Source organism: Etheostoma cragini, chromosome 23 (assembly GCF_013103735.1).
Source record: "Etheostoma cragini isolate CJK2018 chromosome 23, CSU_Ecrag_1.0, whole genome shotgun sequence".
NCBI lineage: Eukaryota > Metazoa > Chordata > Actinopteri > Perciformes > Percidae > Etheostoma > Etheostoma cragini.
This window is the reverse complement of record NC_048429.1, coordinates 15573292-15592316: the sequence shown is the minus strand read 5'-3', so window position 1 is coordinate 15592316 and position 19025 is coordinate 15573292. Positions and strand designations below refer to the sequence as shown.

General features: G+C 38.9%; 1 protein-coding gene across 1 annotated transcript in view; it reads left to right on the top strand.

Annotated features, from left to right (window-relative positions):
• Window positions 1–18809, top strand: part of slc38a4 (solute carrier family 38 member 4) — a 51554-nt gene extending 32745 nt beyond the window's left edge. Inside the window, exons 15-17 of the mRNA XM_034864129.1 lie at window positions 12015–12034; window positions 17309–17322; window positions 18750–18809. Of these exons, the coding sequence (XP_034720020.1) occupies window positions 12015–12034; window positions 17309–17322; window positions 18750–18809 (94 nt within the window). The remainder of the gene's footprint in view (window positions 1–12014; window positions 12035–17308; window positions 17323–18749) is intronic.
• The last annotated feature ends 216 nt before the right edge of the window (window positions 18810–19025 follow it).

Here is a 19025-nt window from a genome sequence, read left to right as displayed (position 1 = left end):
CCCCCCCCCCCCCCCCCCCCCCCGCCCCCTTTTTCATCAAATTACAAACATCAATTCTAAAACCCTCAAAATATGGAAGTAATACCGTATGCTGCATAGAAAATCACTGGAGGGAGACTTTTTTTTGGCTTGGTTTCTATTTTGTTGTTGGTGTAAAAGTTCACAAAACAAACGACAGAATCAAAACGAGAGATCCGGTCTGCCACAAAGACAGCCTGAAATCATTGCCATCTTCCTTATTGTTTCCAGCTATGAAGAGACGGAACAAACACATACTGTGCGGCCCTCACCTGAAGCACATCTGTGAACTGTGATTTAAAGGGCTGGAAAGACAATGCAAGTCCCTCAGTCCTCTGTGCACTCAAAGGAGACATGTGGAGGTGGAGTGTGTCGTCCTCTATGAAACAAGGAGCACTTCTAGCGTTATGTTTCACTTTGTGTAGCGCTTACATACACACACAAGCACACGCACACGCTCATACACACGCACACACGCATACACTTAAAGACATAGCAAGCAGCTATCCATTAAAAAAATCTCTGAAATGAACCATAACACGGTTAATCAATAACTGAATTCAATCATTCAAACTTTTTTTTTAATTTTGCTGCTATGTTACATTCACAATCAGAAGCTTTGCCAAAGTCAACATAGCGTTTAAGTCGATCAGGTTCATGCAAGAGCTCTGAGTCTCACGGATCGTCCTCGCCGGCTGTTTTAATCTTGGCTGTGTACACGAAACAAGGAGAAGCTTTCAGTATCCCTGTCACAGAGTGATCTGAACATGCAAGGTATCAATGTGCATAGTTAAGTGTGTCTACTGAAAAAAAGATCGTTGTACAAAATGTACAGTCTTTTCTATTCAGGTTGTATGAAGCTAAGTGATCATTTCCAACACGCAGTATGTATACCTGCTGGAATAATTTATCAGCCACTTCACATAGGGCGGCACAGCTAGGTATAACCATAGGTTGTTTTAAAAAATTGGCAAAATAATATGTGTGAAGAACTTTTATAAGTATTTAAAGTACGCAGTTCATAAATATGCAATTTGAACATTGGATTTAATTCAACCAAAAGAGCCAAACATAAAGTGGTTGATTTAAAATCTGTAAAAATGATCGCAGTAAAATATTTCCAATATGTGCCATACTTTCGTCCTCACTGTCAAATTAAAATCCTCACTCTCCCCAAAATGGAATTTCATAAAGGCCTTATCTTTTATTTTTAACGTGATTACGGGCTATTCATCCTAAAAGAATGGTTTTTGGTAAAATGCGCTAACTTGTTCTCTTGCCGTGAGTTTGAAGAGTTGATACCACTCTTGTGTCTGTACGCTAAATGTGAAGCTAAAGTTACAGCCAGCAGTTAGCTTGGCATAAAGACTGGAAACATAGAAAAACAGCTAGCTAACTCCCCGTTTTTACATTTAGGTTGTCATACAAACTCAATCATGAGATACAATGTTTGAATGGTTAGGCTTTGGAGGCGCTGGTGATAGATTTTCCCTTTAGACCGAGCTAGCTGATTTTTTACACTTTCATTTGTTTATGCTAGGCTTAGCTAACTGTCTTAAGGTGCTAGCTTAATCTTTAGCATACAGACATAAAACTTGTGTTAGTCTCTACAACAAATGGAATACACTTCTTTTTTCTCTCAAAAATGTAAAAAGTATGTCTCTAAGGAGTGGTGATTTTGGACGAATGTGGATGATATCACACACATTGTGATGCTTGTTGCTAAAAGAGAGCTAGATTAAGTAGTGGTACATTAACTTTTCAAAAATAACAGCATTAATATTTTAAACTGTGCCTTTGGATTGATTGTTTTTTATATATATATATATATATATATATATATATATATATATATATATATATATATATATATATATATATATATATATATATATAAATATAAAATTGGCTTCTTATACTGGTGCCTTTGGTAAAGTCATTGACGACAACACTTAAACCTCGTTTCACCTTTTCTCTGATGCCGCTACGTGTCATCCAGCCAAAGTGGACAACATTTACAGATCCTTTGCGGATCTACGTACATAAAACAAATTGATATTTTAAATGAAATCGTGTATTATGTGCATGTTTTTGGATCACAAATATGGTCTTTTTGGACAAATTGTATATGCTCTGTAAATAATCTTTATTTTATGGTCCACTTACACTCACTGTCTGCGAGTAGGTTGTTGGGGGATTCTGCCTTTCAAAGTCTTCTGCAATCCATTCTGTGTTTTAGTATATGAAAGTATACATAACATATATTAGAATTTCTTTTTCTCTTGCTGTATGACAGTAGATTTTTTTTCTTTATTTTAAGCTTGTATATTTGTAGAAAATTTGGTTTCTATATATCCATGTTCATGTTTAAATGTTAACTCGTCACATCAAGTTTAATTAAGCATTGGCTTGCATTAAAACACGGTTTAATCCCAGAAATCTCAGAACCGAGGCAATGCATTTCTTCTGGCCAACACTGGGTTCAAATTCAGCCACAATTTGCGTGGAATTGCTGTTTTATCTCGAAAATTATAACGGCATATTTCGTGACCACAATACAGGAGGGTTCACCTCAATCATTTTTAAAAGAGCTCATGACTTTTCTGATATTTATTGCACGGCATAGCAAGTATGCTAACATATAGCCATAAACCTAGGCAAATGTGGAGCCGTGCATCTATGCTAACAAGAACTTATTGTGTTTGGCCGTTCTGAAGATCTGGACAATCATACACATTAGTTGATGCCTTACTATAGCTGTAACTGCCATCATAAAAAAAAAACTTTTCAAATCCACTTGAGGTTTTATTTTCATGACGTTACTTGAACTGAAGCTTTCCACAGCCTGATAAAGTCTGCAAGCTTTATGACGGAAGGGTCCACGCAGCCTCTTCGGTACCTGCAATGAATGTTCAATAATGGATTGTTCTCATTTTTGAAAAAGTCTGGCTCTTCCTCTCTTCATTTCTTCATGAATGTTTAGCTGTAACTTCCTTAGCCTCCTAGCTCTCAGTGGCTTATACATGTCATCGGTAGTAAACAGCTTCGTCTCATCCTCAGGTTAGGTTTTGTCTTTTTAAATTGGTTTTTAGATGAATACTCCCAACACAACACCTCTATTTCCGTAGTATCTCAGGTATTCGGTCTGGTTGAATATTTCTATCTCACTTTTAGACAACTTCAATTATCTCCACCTCTTTTGCATGATTGAGCCAAGCTGTACAATGCTGTCGTTTATTTGCTGGCCTTGATAAGAAATTTTGACTTTGTTAAATCAGACAAGTTCCCCAGCAAATTTTGACAGTGTTTAGAAAGAAAGGAGTTGTACAGATCCACCTGCTTTATTTTTTCTATCGACCTCTAGCCGTGGAGAAGCACTGGCTCAATGTGTCTGCTGTTCATAGCGTCTCTGCTTCCTGTGCATCAGGCCGAACATTCAGATTTGTAATTTTACCCAAACAAAGGGGATGTTTTTTTTGTATCCGTGATGCTGTTTCATTATGATGAACAATAAAAATGTGAAATGAAAAAAGGTTTTAGTTGTTGTACATTCTTCACCTTCAAAAAAAAAAAAATCCAAGATTGATTTCAAGCAAGTAGTATAAATGCACTGATGGTATTGGCGTACTGTTATATACAGTAAGTCCCATTTTGAATGTGTGTGTGGCTTTCTGTATTTAAACACTGGCAAAAAAAAGAACATTTTGTCACACCAAGGCTTACATAACATGTCTATTTCCCAGACTGGCATATCAGCATGGAACAACCAAAGCCCTATTTCTGACAGATCAGATATTAGGCCGCTAAAAATAAAATGAATGTTCCTCCTGTCTACGTAGCATCTACTGCTGACATGTAACACCATCTTGTAATACTCCCTGATGATTAAAAAGATGGTGGGGGACATAAGTAACCTGTTTCTTTCCTGATACAAAACCTAGACTCCAAACAAAACCGGGGCCCGGTTCAGAAAGCAGGTTTAGTGAAAACTCTGAGTTAGTTAACCCTGGGATGAGGGGAACTCTGGGTTATCTGTTTCAGAAAGGGAGGTTAATTAAACCTGCGAGAGAGGGGTAACCCCAGCATGTTTCAGAAAGAGAGTGTCACTGCCCAATGTGAGGAGAGTGCAGATTTGAGTCGCGCATGCTCAAATGTAAACGGTTTACGGCATTACGTGTCATACCCGATGGGAGTCGAGTCAGACAGGCTCTGGTCAAGTGCAGATGTTAGTTGCGCATGCTCAGATTTAAACGGTTTACAAAATAAAATTGTGAAATCCATGAAATAATCAAACTTTTCTCATCACAAACAATAACAGAAGATATGAATCATTTCAAAAAAGTTTCAGAAATCTAGTTATGATTGTTTAATTGCTAACGTTAGCTCAAATTATCATTCCAGCAATTGTGGTGTTTGATTGCTAGCTTGCAGCTAAGCAGCAATTTTCAAAAACCTTTTAGATATCCATGATTCATGAAATTCATTTGCTAACATTACAGAAGTCTCTCGTTAGCATCTTGTATGCTACTTGTGTTGACGATCCCGTTGAGGAAGAAGCTGTATTACTTCAAAGGGATTTAGACATATGTCGGGAGATGATATTGAGTTCCCAACTATAGATTTTCATTCCATTTCCAGATAACTATCTATTTGAGCGGTATGGTTTTTCTTCCCAGTCAATTAGTTATGTAGCCACCATAACCTTATCCTCCTTTCACTAACGTCACCCATTGTGGACATGCTGTACATCCCAGCACATCCTTTCTGTAACGTTACATTTAGTTGGTAAACAACGTTTTTCATTCAACAGTGGTGATGCGGAGCCTATTAGTAAAGCCACTGTATGCACAGCGCCGTCAGAAGAGTGGGACTGGTTCTGAACCGTTTTTGTATAGTTCCCAGTAAGACAAACCAGTGAGAGCCATTAAAAAGGAGTTCCCCAGCATTGCAGGTGAATGACGTAAACCCTTTAAAATAAAAGATTATGAACCATAATTCTGTTAATGAGGGTGCTGCAGCCTCAGTACCTAGTAACCGCAGGATTGCACCTAAATGGAACAGATTATAGGTTCAATGCCATTTCCCCACTAATATGATACTTATGATTATATATGAAATAAATACACTGTATTGCAATTTACGCATTCACTCTAGCAGCAATCTTATCCCACGCAAATTCTCTTTGGGAGTAGCCGCTTTTTGAACTAAATACATGTTCAAACTTGCTGTATGTGCGTATTAGTAGTTCCGACTCCATTCAGGCTGCCTTCATGGTGGTGGTGCTTAACTCTGATTGAACCAACTATAATCTGTTCTGGAACCGGTAAACTCAGACTCTTTGTTAAACGTTTTTCCTGAAATGGGCCCTGGTCAAAAGGAACTGAGGGCCCAGAGAGCCTAACAATTTTCAATACCATTCATATAAATAGGTTATGTTTGTGTATTGGCCCTGAACTACTTGGTTAAGGTGAGCAATAAATCATGGCCATGGTTAAAAGAAACTAACGCTGACTGTTGGTAGAAAAATACATACATGGCAAAGGCTTTACCCAAAATTAAAGTGAAAAGGCACAAGGAGTAGGATTTCTCAGCTGTACAACAAAAATAGATTGTAAAAGGATGTAGGCTCTACGGGATTATTTCTTTCCCTTGGTAACTGTCTTGTTTCTCTTAAATGGTTAACAAATATTTAGGTATTGTAATATCAAATGGCTGGAAAAAATTGTGCATGTATATGCTGTAAATAGAGGGGGAGGGGTACCCCTGGGTGAGTATGCCCTGGAGTGCACCCGCCCCCCAGGTTCGGGATGAGCCCCCAACGTTTGCAGCTTTTGGCTCCGCCCCTGCTGCCCTTTGCCTCATTTTCTTATTTTTCAGTGTCTAGGATGATAAATAAATGGTAGCAACCAGGTACTAGATCATAAGCACGCATTCAAGACTAAGCTATGATAAAGATTGTTCCAAAATGAGGGCAAACAACCGTAGCCGACTTTGAATGTTGGGACTAATCCTACTTGTTCTGCTTTTGTAGTTCCCTTCTTTTTGGGGGTTTAGCTTTTTGGGTTGTTTCCAGACATGTAAAGTTTAAAAAAATAATAAAAAATGATTGGGTCCAGTGCTTTATTTAAGAACAATATTAAGCACAAGTTTTTGTACTTTCCTAGATTTCATGTTTTACAGCAGTAAATTCAGCATTAAATATAGCATACTGGTTTTGTTGTATTTGTAGACTGAGATCTGAAGATGAACACGTGATTGTAAAATGTGATATGCAATTGAGCACGTGAAATAACACAGTTTCGATTTCTGTTCACAAATGAAAGACACGTGGTGTGCAAACTGCCATGGTCATAGCAAGCAATCTTTGTGACCTTTAATCGGACGTGTGTTTTCGGGGAGGCGCAGACATGCTGCTCATCTGGGTCTCCATTTTCTAGAAACCAGCAACTCAAAGTTTTCAGTAAGATAGATGAGAAAGTATGTTGTGTAACAGCGATTTCATAGACATGTTTATATGGCTGAGGCCGCAGGTTTGAATTTGCAACATCCCCCTGAATCAGCATGGTCACATTTCACCACACGGGTTTGTTGTCCCTGACCTATGGATGATAACCTGATGTATCCTCGCTTCACCTCTCTGTGGGTGTGAGGCGTTGGTGCATTTGCTCCAGTACTGAACTTAACCCTCATGTTGTTCTCGGGTCAAATTCACCCGTTTTCCTATATCAATGTTCTTCTTAACTACCCAAAATAACATGATTGATTCCACACAACGCTCTTTGGCAAGTACAGATCTCTACTTTCATTAATTTTCTTATTCAATTTTATAGCATTTGAGAAAAACTAATTAAAGACCTTTTGAAATAGTATTGATTAAAAGTTGACATATTCCAGTCTGTGATTATCCATCAAGATACATTCCTTTAATTTGTATTGTAAATAAATCCTAATTTCTGCTTTTCTAACTCAAACATTGTGTGGCTATGTGTTCAAATACTTATTTGCAGCTGTATAATACAAATAAATAGTTAAAAATCATGTATTGTGATTTCTTGATTTAAATTTTTAGATTATGTCTCTCACAGCGGATGTGCACCTAAGATGCACATATACACACACACACACACACACACACACACACATTTGTATAGAGTTTATGTTTATCCAAGGTGTAGTTGGCAGAAGAGATGTGCATTTATTTCAAGGATGTTCAAACCACTCCATCCACACATAGTATTGTACAAATAGTCTGTGATCAAACTGACGATACAAATTAGATCTCCAGTATGCGTGGCTGTAGTTAGTGTACTGTGAAGTTCAATGATATGCTTTTCTTTCCCAGGAGTCCACGCGTTGTTAGCATTTGATTTATCCTGTTTGCATGAGCCTGATTGGAGACTTTTCTACATGACTGTTTCATCTGAAAGGTGCATTAATCTGTTGCATAGACATGCTAAAGCAAACCATAACACAGGATGCAGATGTGTTCCACCCAAGTGTGACTCATTGTACACAAACCAGACGCTTATCTGAAGCATTTGTTATAAGTCGATCAGTGTAGCTGAAACAAAATTCAGATGCAAAACGTAATGCAATTGTTTAACCCTCCTGTTGTCCTCGGCTCAAATTTGACCCGTTTACAAAAACGTTCTATATCAGAACTATGACAAAAGAACGTAGAAAAATGTTGAAAAGAAACTATATAAACGCAGAAAGAAAATCAACAAAAACATTGATAAAAAACGTATTTTTTAAACGCTGAAAAGTGTCCCAAAAAAAATCTGAAAAAATTACAAAAAACATTTTTAAAGAATGGAAAAAGCAACAAAAACTAAAAATTGGAACAAAATTGACAAACGTCAAAAAAATTGGGAAAAAGAACAACAAAATGTTGCCGGTCGATGGGAAGACAACACAAGGGTTAATGAATGATGAAACCCACAACACGTTGAAGCATGACTCATCACCTTCCCATGAAAATCAACGAAACCAAGCTGCTTTTTATGGGTGGGAGAAAAAAAATGATCCTGATTATTTCTTTTCCCAAGAATAGATTTTTACAAACAAATTTAGTAAAAGAGATCCTGACGGCAACTACATCACATCCGTTTCCAGCAAAACAGAGTGAAAGTCCATGTGATGTGCATTCTCTTTTAGAAATGTCTCATGATATATTGTCTCTAGAAGTCTATTATTCAACTTTTAGTTTTTGTTAAAGAAGAAAAAGAAATTCGCAGTGCTCACTGCTATCAAATCGCAATACTTCCAGAATTGCAGTAAATGAAAATTGCAATACATACTTTATATTGGCACCCATGTATCATGGAATCTGGACAAAAGCATGTCGTCCCAGTCCTGCTGCTTGTCGTGTATGTGTTTGAATGAAATCACACTTTACTACACACTCCTGCACTCATCTTCTTTCCTGTTTCAGATGGATTCCCCCGGTTTCCCTGTTAATTCTTCTACCCTCTTTCTCCCTTCACCTAAGTCCTTCCTTCCTCCCTCCTCCTCCCTCTTTACCTCTGCAACCCACTCCTCCCTTTCCCTTCTCTCCCTTCCTTTCCCCTCTCTAGCTTCCTTTTCTGAGGATTAGCTGTATTGTTACATATGGTGGAGTGAATTCCAGAGAATACGCTCACCGTTAATAACTTACTATCTGTGTGGGAAAAAGGCTTCAGCATCAGAAATCTGTAGGGATTTAAAGTCGAGCTAGCCAGCTGTGGGTAGTGTTCACTGAAAAAGTAATTGAGAGAGTGGTGCGGTCGACGACGAGAAAACCAAACACTGAAAGGCAGTTAGCAATTTTGGCAATTGTGGAGAAAAAAAGCCTGAAAGCCTATAATAAAAAAAAAAAAATCTGCTCCAGGGCAACAAATTTCGGACAGTCTGTGAAACCAGATTGTGACGTCTTTAAACTTCCCTTTTTGTACAGAATTTGAAAATATCCCAAGATCACTACAGTGTGGAGACGTGTATGGAACATAGACAGTTAAAAAAATTGTCAAAGTGAAGCCATAGGCTTCCACGGAAACTAGTGAAGTCATTTAGAAGCATTTTTCTGGCTCAGTTGGAGGCTTGCTGTGCAGCCTCCAACTGAGCTTGAAGACGTAGATGTGACGTGGGCAACCTGTCGTGGGCAACCTGTCTGACAGTTGGAAGTCTTCTGGTAACTGTGCCAAGTGAAATCTAAATCATTCAATCTTGCAGAGATGGAGAGCGTGAGTAGGAGCTGTCCATGAGCGTAGGAGCAACTGTTCTGAGACATTCTTTTGTCATTTTTAACGTATGCCTCCACGTCCCCTCAATTCCCCGCGAGCTTCTCCGGCAGTAACTTAAGTTAATTTATACTGTTAATTACAATTTACACTCTGTTTTGTTAGTAATTCCTACACACAGGCCTGAAATACACACACATGCTCAGGACTTATTCATGCACAAATGGAGAGATGTCAGAGTGAGTGGGATGAATTACTGGAGCAGATGAGGGGGTGCCTTTCTCAAGAGGCAGTGGCATCTCTCCAGCTACCAAACCACATTCTGTATTTTGGTCCGTATTGGGACTTGAACCAGCGACCCTCTGGTTCTCAACCCAACTTTCTACGGACTGGGGTACTGGCACCCCAAGTCGCGTGGTTATGACACAATCGTTAGCCTACACACAAGGTGACTGAGCCTTTTACAAATTTTCATGTTTCTTTAGAACAAAACAATAGACAAATAGAGTCTTTAACACTTTAACACTTCAGATGTAAAGCTGTTCTCTGTCAAAGTGACGTCAAAATGAATGGCAGTCAATGGCTCGTCAGTCTATGAACCTCCCAATAGGATTGGTTTAGAAGTAGAGAAACTAGTTTCAAAGAGGTCTTCCCTGCCATTAAAGGCCTTCCAGCCTAAAACCATAGTGTCTTTGTAAAATAAATCCAAAATTAGGAATCCATGACTAATGATACAGTGATATTCCATTTCCTTGCATCGCTTCATGCTGGCGTCATGAGATTATTCACTGTGATAGCTATAATCTGGGCCTTTCAAAAGAGCGGCTGTGTGATCCTAGGCCTTCCAGAAACTTCTTAATCCAGCCTGGACATGCAGACACTTTACACAATAATTCCCTAACCGATGAATCCACAACTGTTATCTCGGCCATCATGACTCTCAGAATGTTGTCAGGTGAGTGTGTCGACCAATCAAAGGTTGTCCGTGTGTGTGTGTGTGTGTGTGTGTGTGTGTGTGTGTGTGTGTGTGTGTGTGTGTGTGTGTGTGTGTGTGTGTGTGTGTGTGTGTGTGTGTGTTTGTGTGTGTGTGTGTGTGTGTGGTCCTGCAGTCTGATTTGGCACACTGGTGTCTCATAGCAGACAGGATATGCGTTGGAGATGGCACAACTATCTTTTTGCATAAAAGCGTATGAACTGTTCTGGAGACCGAAAGTGTGTTTATGTTTCCCCTGATTGCTAAGACTTGGGAGAAAAATTTTCGAAAGCCAAAAGCCGTCTTTATTCTTCTTCTCTATGTGATTTCAATGCATTTCTCTGAGATTACATTTCCATTTAGTTTTTTTTCTACAGTCATATCACAATGTATACATCCCTCAGCATACATATTCTGATAGCCCAGATTGTCCTGAAAAGAATGAGGACTATAACTTGATTGTGCGTAACAGGTTTGGCATTACACAAGCATTATTACACGAGGAAACCCGGTGACCCAAATATTGAGGAAAAAACGTCTTAGACCCCAAATGATGTAACGTCTCAATGCATGAGCTTTAGATCTAATGTTGGTCAGATTTTGTTACCTTCAGACAGAGCCAGGCTAGCTGTTTCCTTTAGTATCTAGTCTTTATGCTAAGCTAAGCTAAGCCAAGCAGCTGTTGGCTGTAGCGTTGCATCTGCCGTATAGACATGAGTGGTATTAATCTTCAGGTCTAACTCTTGCATTTCCTTACCCAATTTTCTAAACATCAAACTGTTCCTTTAACACAATAGAAACAACTACTGCCCTTTGTATTCGGTATAAAATGACACAAATATGGCAAAGAGATGCATCGTAAGATTTTTTCTTTGTGTTTTTTTAATTGTTTTTTTAGATTTTATTTTACATAGATAAACGATGGATGAAAATTGCTGCACCCAAATTAAAAATATAATCAAAAAGGCAATTTAATTGCAATTGCAATTTAAATGAATACTTCAATCTTGAAAGGACATCATTGGTGCAGCCTCCACTGGGAAGGGTAAAAGTGCTGTTATGTAACACAGATTCAATTTCCATAAGAGCTGAGTGGAGTCAAAAAAGAGAGTGTGTGTGTGTCTTTGGGATGTGTTTGGTTCATCACTGCTCATATATGCTCAGGCTGCTGGTTAGAAACAAGAGCTCCTCTGAGAGAAGCGTCCTGCATTTGTCAAAGGGTCACATGTGGTAGATGTAACACACTCAACAGATACACACACACACACACACACACAAAAAAACACTACAACATTCAGTGACAAACAAAAACACTAACACTGCAAACACAGGTTTCAATGTCAATAACCACAGGGTGTTTGATGTTATCATCATGTGACTTCCTGGATCCTATCAGCTTTCTGTACAGACACACACACACAGACACACACAGCAGCTGAATGTCGCACAGCATTCCTTGTCAGGTCCAAAAGAAAATGTCACATTTTAAAGGATATTTGGTCCTTCCTTGTTCTTGCTAGCTGAAGATGAATTTAAATGTGTAGGCCTGCATTTCTATAATTTTTGCAGGCTCTGCTAATAATAATAATAATTTAATGTATGAATACTTTAATAATCCTGCAAGGGGAATTTACAATGTTATCACTCTGTTGTTATTACACATTACACGCAGGCCTGAATTACACACACATACTCAGTACCCATACATGCACTAAATGGGGGGGCTGCCCATGGAAAGGCGCCCGGTGCAGTTGGCGGTTAGGTTTCTTGCTCAAGTGCACCTTGGCAGTGCTCAGGAGGTGAACCGGCACCTCTCCAGCTACCAGTCCACCACCATTATTTGGTCCGTATCGGAACTTGAACCAGTGACCCTCCGGTTCCGAAACCAACTCCCTACAGACTGAGCTACCGTCCCCCCTAGAGAGCAACCACAGCGGGACAAGGTACTGCTGACAAAATATTCTTCTTGGAATTTATTGACGTCAGTGACTAACATTTTAGACCCAGTTGTCTATGTTGTCTGTATATAATGCTAGAACCACATTGTCCTTCCCAAAAAGACGTTCTTATAAGTCGTTTGTGTAAGAAGCTTATCACAACCCATATTTACTTTATTGTTAAGTGCCCACCTCTAGTGGCACATTAATTATTGCGGGAGCAAAGAGGAAGTCAGGTAACATAGGCAAATTCTGCATAAGGAGGAGGATGAAGTGGGTGGATGGATGGATGGATGGATGGATGGATGGATGGATGGATGGATGGATGGATTGCTGAGTCAAACAAGCAGGACCTTCATTCAGTAGATGGTGATTGGTGTCCCATGTGAAACCAAAAGAGAACTGTCACTTTAAAATGATTTGAGTTTTATGGACATTAGTCTGTGACGCAATGACATTGAAAGTAGTTTTACGTGACTTATTTTAAGCCAATCCCTGATGTTTTACTAACCTTAACTAGTTTTATTGCTGGTTCAATTCTTAAAGTTGTGGATGACATATACTGTACAAATATATTGATAGAATTTATATTGTTTTGTTACAGTGTGTATTTTGCTGTATATTACAGTGTTTTCCACAGTCTGCACACTTCTACAGAAAGTCCTGTGTGGGCTATTTTTACGAACTTGAATGACATATCTGCTTTGGTATCCAGTACATTCAGTATGGTGTGGGATTCAGGTCATCTCCTCACAGGTACATGGCAGCTCCTCAGGCTCTCTGAGTGTCAGAGATCTGAGCCGGCTGTGTGATTTAGCATGACTTACTGGAAGGTGCTGTGTGATACACCCGTGGTGGTAAAGATGGCAACATGGTGAGAGAAACTACGCTCTGATGTGAAAGGGCGGCCAAGCCAGTCGAGGACACACACCCCAACACACCCACACTTGATTCTGGTCTCTCAGGGCTGTTTGAGACAACTCAGTAGATACAGTTAAGAGGGTAACAGTGCAGCAGGTCATGGGTGTGTCAAAACACCAAAGCTATAAATCTCTCAATGGTCCTCAACAATAATAAATCTGTCCTAAGGCCCAGACACACTAACCCGATAATCGGCCGTGGGACAGTCTCGACTCGAGTCTGTTTGGTGTGTTCCTTGCCGTCGTACGATAGATTGGCGGGGGGCCTTCATTTTGGCCAACCTGACATGTTTGGTCAGAAGGCGGGCACTGACGGCAGTTGGACCCAAATAATCAATCTGATTGATGGAGTGCCAAACCAGAAATAACAAGTGGGATGGGCGTGACTAGAGTCTTTCAAAATCGGACGAAATTCTTTTAAACTGACCATTTGACAAGATTCAGCAACTGCACGACCCATTTCTCACTTAAAATGTTTTAAAAACCACATTTCGGTGAACTTTTTTAGTAAAACATGTGGTTGTATTCTGAACAAGCTGCCATAACAGTCTGTCTTTGAAGACCCACGTAACGCCAATCAGCTGCCATTGGCAGTCGGCATCGCTTCGGTGGGTTCCGAGGCAGCCATCAGGTTAGTGTGTAAAGGCCATTAGTAGATGGAAAAGTCCTCTCATCCTGACTAAAGGAGAAGACAAAGAGATGGATTTAAAGAGGAGGAGAAGATGAAAAAAGAAGGGAAGGACTGTAAGAGAACAGGGGAAGGGGACAGAAAATGTTATTGTTGTTAACCTTTTTGACGCTTGTGATGTCTTTCCATCAAAATTGAAAATTAACACTTGTGTTGACGCTTTTCATCGATGTTTTAAACTTTTTCTTACGTTTTTTTACGTCCCTTTTTCAACACTTTTGACCCTTTTTTTCAATGTTTGCCACTTTTTTGACATTTACAACACTACATAACACTAACTTCTTAACTTTAGTTTTACAGTTTTTTGGGGAATTTATGTTTCATAAACCTCATTTACAGGAAATTATACCAATTGTTTGAGTAAGAAAAGCAGAAATTATTAGAAATTATTAGACTAAAATTAAAGGAATGGATGTTGATGGATAATTACAGACTGGAATGTGTCAACTTTTACTCAATACTATTTCAAAACAACTTCAATGTTTTTTTCAAATGCTATAAAATTGAATAAGACACCCCAGAATTAATTAAAGTAGAGATTTGTAATTGCCAAAGAGCGTTGTATGGAATCAATCATGTTATTTTGGGTAGTTAAAAAGAACATTGATATAGGAAAACAATTTGCCCTGAGGACAACATGAGGGTTAAAGGCAAACTTGTGTTAAAAAATCAATAAATATATTGTGTAAACTGTGCACTATAATAGTTTTTTATTACTGTTACAATTGTGCAGTGATGGTGATGAATTAAAGTCCCTCAGCCTGTCAAAATACTGCTGCAGGCAAACTGGACTTGGATCAAATTCATCCCCTGGACCTTCCCCGATTCCCTCAGTTCCATGGTCCCCTCCCACTGTGTTAGAAAATAACTGTTTCACTAGCACAGAGGGGAAAAGACAGAGAGAATTACCTGAGAATGAGCTTTTGTGATAATCATGTACTTTTTCGGTGTGTGGAATTTGGGCAAGTATTAAACTGAACGGTCAAAGACTCATCTATTTATTTCTCACCAGCGGTTCTCACCTCACTGCTCCAGTTGTTTTGTTTCCCCCTCTGAGCTTATCGCACCGTTTCTTAGCAAATGCAGAAAGTTTGCTAGTTTTGCAAACTCAGAGCTCAAACCCTGCAGTTTCATCATGTCCTTGTGAGACACATGGAACCTATATAAAGTATGATCCTGTTCCTAAGCACGTAAACAACACTTGGCATCCACTTTAACATTTTCCAAACAATGAGGTTCAGAGCCTTCAGCCATTCTGACCCTTATTGTTACTACTCTTGATTGTCTTGAAGATTAAAAAGTTAATCTTCAATCTAAAAGTTTTTCATCAAGAAAATGTGTGGTGTACCTCAAGGGTCAATTTTGGGCCCTCTTGCTTCCATTTCTTGTAAGAAGAACATTGTTTTCAAGCAGGTGATACACACTACCTTCCTGTTAACCCCACTCAGTTTGGTCGCCGAAAAAGATTAAAAAGCTTGCTTTGAAGATATGAAATGTTGGATTTCCAGTTTAATGTTGGATTTCCAGATTTCCAGTTTAATGGACTAAATTAACTAAACTAAAATCTTTCTACACTTATTTGATGGATTTTGGGGAATTTTGTATGGCTATTCATGATGACTTTTACTCTAGTGTCACTATGAGGTACCACATTTGTATTTTTTTAGTGAAAGGTCTCAACGACTATTGGATGTATTGCCATGGAACGTGGTACAGACATTCAAGTTAGTACCACCATCAGGTCAACATTATAATGTATCCAGTTGGTGCATGATCAAAATTCTGCTGAAAGAAAATATCTACAGTATATTGTTTTATTCCAAAACACCAATTTATGAAACTCTACACTAACTTCCAGCCGTGTACAACACTGACTGTTGATGACTGAATGATGGCATGCCTGTAATTACTTAATGTGGATAAGGTAAGAGGCCAGAGTATCAAAACATTTGTGGCTCATCGTTTTTGATTAAACATATACTGTAGTTTACATTCCAGTGACATGTCAAACAATGATAAGACATCTTGTGCTAGGAATATTTCCTGTTTGAACAGATAGATCAGTTCAAAGGTCACTGCTGGGGAATTTTGTTCAGTTGGACAATATTAAGAAATACTGTGATTCCCAGCATTAATGTGCAAAAATGACTGAGATAAGAGCAGTATAACGAAATGGCAATATATCATAAAGGAGTATTTGGTTGTAAGTCATGTATTTCTTTATTGTTTAATCAGCAACAATCCTTTTATAAAGTAGATGTTCTATGTTGTATTTTCCCTTGGGCTGTGTCTGTCAGTATTACTACATGTTGGTTCTCTTGTGAATTTACACAGAAATGACTGAAATGTAACTGCTCTTCAAAATAAGATGTATCTATGATAACAACATACTATTAGAAGTGAATAGATGGTAGCCAGTTTCACACAAAACCTGAACTTTTCACAATCTTTTGGGCTGCAGTCCATTGGCATGAACAACCGGTTGAAGAGGCAAATAAAGCAGGATGAGCTAATTGTTAATGATTTCCACCCTGTGGCACTCTGTTTACATTTTTCCGTAGATGTGTAGATAGATGGGTGGGTCCTTATGCCCAACAAGGAAACACCAACCAGTCTCGGCAAAAATGCAACACTCACACAAGAAAATAGTATCTGAACCAGGACTTGTGTCACCTTTAGTCAGCAATCTCCTTAGTTAATGAAGTACTGTACTTAAGAACAAGGGCACTTGTACTTTTATTGAAGTATTTCCATACAAGTAAAATTAATTTCAAGTTGTCTATCTTGTTATCTATTTATTATGCTGCAGTGATGTAGAAGTGTACTCAAGGGTTTGTCAGTACCAATCAGCAAATTTTGAGTCTGAAAAGTGAAGCAAATGCAAGAGTATGGTCATTTATTTTAAAATTGACAATAAACCATGGGATACTTTAGGGGCAACCTGTCAATGATGACAGAGGCTTAGCAATGCTGACCATAGCATTTTGATAACAGCAATGTACATTAAAATATACTTATTTTGTGGTGATTTCCATGTTTTCATCTAAACTGTGACCCTCTTATTGTGTTTTTACTTCAAAGTCAATTGGAACATTTTGGTTGCCAAAAAAAAATCTTGTTTAGAATTTGGTAGCACCTTGTCAACCAAAGCTAGCTAGCTAGCACTGCTGTTACCTTAAGAATTAATCCCGCCAGTGCTCAAACGTTCCCGTTTACCAGCCAGCAATGAGCTGGATTATTGCCCTTAGCCGGTTAAAAATTGATGGATTTGGTGCGCCATCCTCCCCATCTCCACCATCTGGACCACATGGCCACTTCTGGCTCCAAAATACCAGTATTGCAACAGCAAAAACAGCAGTCCACAGACTAATGATTGATGTCACTGATGCTACGCCCATTATTGTTACATTATATAATTAGTACAATGTTACATAACTGAGGGGTGGGGTTACAGGTGCAACAGAGCACACTTCTGACTACATCCAACCCGGTCTTGCAATGCCAGACCTCTCTCTACAGTGCTGTATAAGCACTAGAGTATGTTCTGGCTACAGTGCTTATCTTTTCTGTGATAAAGGGGAAAACTTCTTTGGCTTGTCTGTGTTTTTTATTTTAAACCAATCACACCCATCCTGGGTGGTGCCTGGCTACATGCAACAATTGTGCCCATCCAAAACAGATGATGTAGCTCGCAGATTTGGAGCGTCCATCCCACGTTAGATTTGCAAGGTCACCATCAGCAATGTAGCAATGTACTTCCATTGAGTCCAACTACGATGACAACTCTTTAGAATTTAAACTAAAAAGTTTTTTCTTGACACTTTTCTGGAGTTTATTTTTATATTCATGTAGTAATCTAAATTGAACGTGTGCTCTTTTTGACTTCACTTAAGATGTAGATGCTCAATCTTCAAGTATTCCTTGACTTTACATGGTCTTATGAACCTCTTTCCGACATTTTTGGATTACTTGAAAATGTGTGGCGGCAAGAGAACAGAAACTGTATTAAATACCTTGGCGGTAAAAACAATATCTTTTAGAATTCCAAAAGAGAGGAGGATTTGGTAGAATGTACAGTTGTCATTTAAAAAGGCTTAGAAAGATGACAAGCAAAGCCGGAAAGAAATATGGAAGTTATTGTACAAGCTGGGTCAAGAGACTCAGACAGGGTTAGTATAGAATTCATAATGTAAATCCACAGAGCGACCGAGCCTCCGGTGGTACTTTAATGAAACAAAAAAAAAACTGGCACCACAAAAAGGTACGACTCAGTAATACAGTACAGTGTTCTTTTGGCTTAGCTAGATTTGTCGTTTGTTCTTCAGCCCCCCGTGTGTTTCTGAATGTTCCCATTCTGGTGCTGGATTTCCTTCAGAGGATTCAATTCTCTAATAACGCTGCATGACTCGGCATAATTCTCATGATATGAGTGAACGTGCTAGAAAAGATAACTGAGGGTGGAGCCTGGCGAACAATGGGCACTATTGTATACATGTTACGTTTTTTGAAGTCAAAGAGAAAGAAAAGGTGCTTTTATTTTGGTGTAGGTGTTCTTTGCTGTAGTGTTTCTGCACAATGTTACAGCACCTTGAATGGACAAACAGAAGGTAACAAAGACACTAAAAAAGCAAAATGAAGGCTTTTTCGGCATCTTCACATGTACCCTTCGGTCTGCCATAATCCATAGTGTGTTGGAACACTGTTTAGTGGGGTGGTTGGGACTCTTCAAAAAGATTCTTGTGTCTCATTTACCTGTGGATTATGACCTGAATCCTGCTCCGTGTCACTTTGCTCTCCGAGCACCTGTAACTGCTTTCAGAATCAACTCATAGGAATCAAGCCAATAGATTAGATATTAACTACAACACTAGATTTTAGATTTTTTCACAACAGCGACCATCTTACAACGTACGCCTGTCCCTGGTACGAGACAACGCATTTGCATGACATGGTATAAAAAACCTGTGCAATTTGTACGATATCTTACAAAATTAGGCAACCGTCAGCTGGTCCTGTGACTCAGGCTACAGAATGAGTTTAGCCGACGACAAGTGAGCGTCATGGGGTTGACAACAGTCAATGTACTGGGTTGTGTTTTAAGACCCACCCATCCACATGAATTACAGTGCATTAATTGTACTGTGTACAATGTATAAATAGTTCATGACAACAGCCTGCACAATGTACATTTCTCACTGGTTACGAGAACATTCTTGAAACAAATGTACTTGAGGAGAATCCATTGAAATGTACAGTATTTGAGAATGCAGT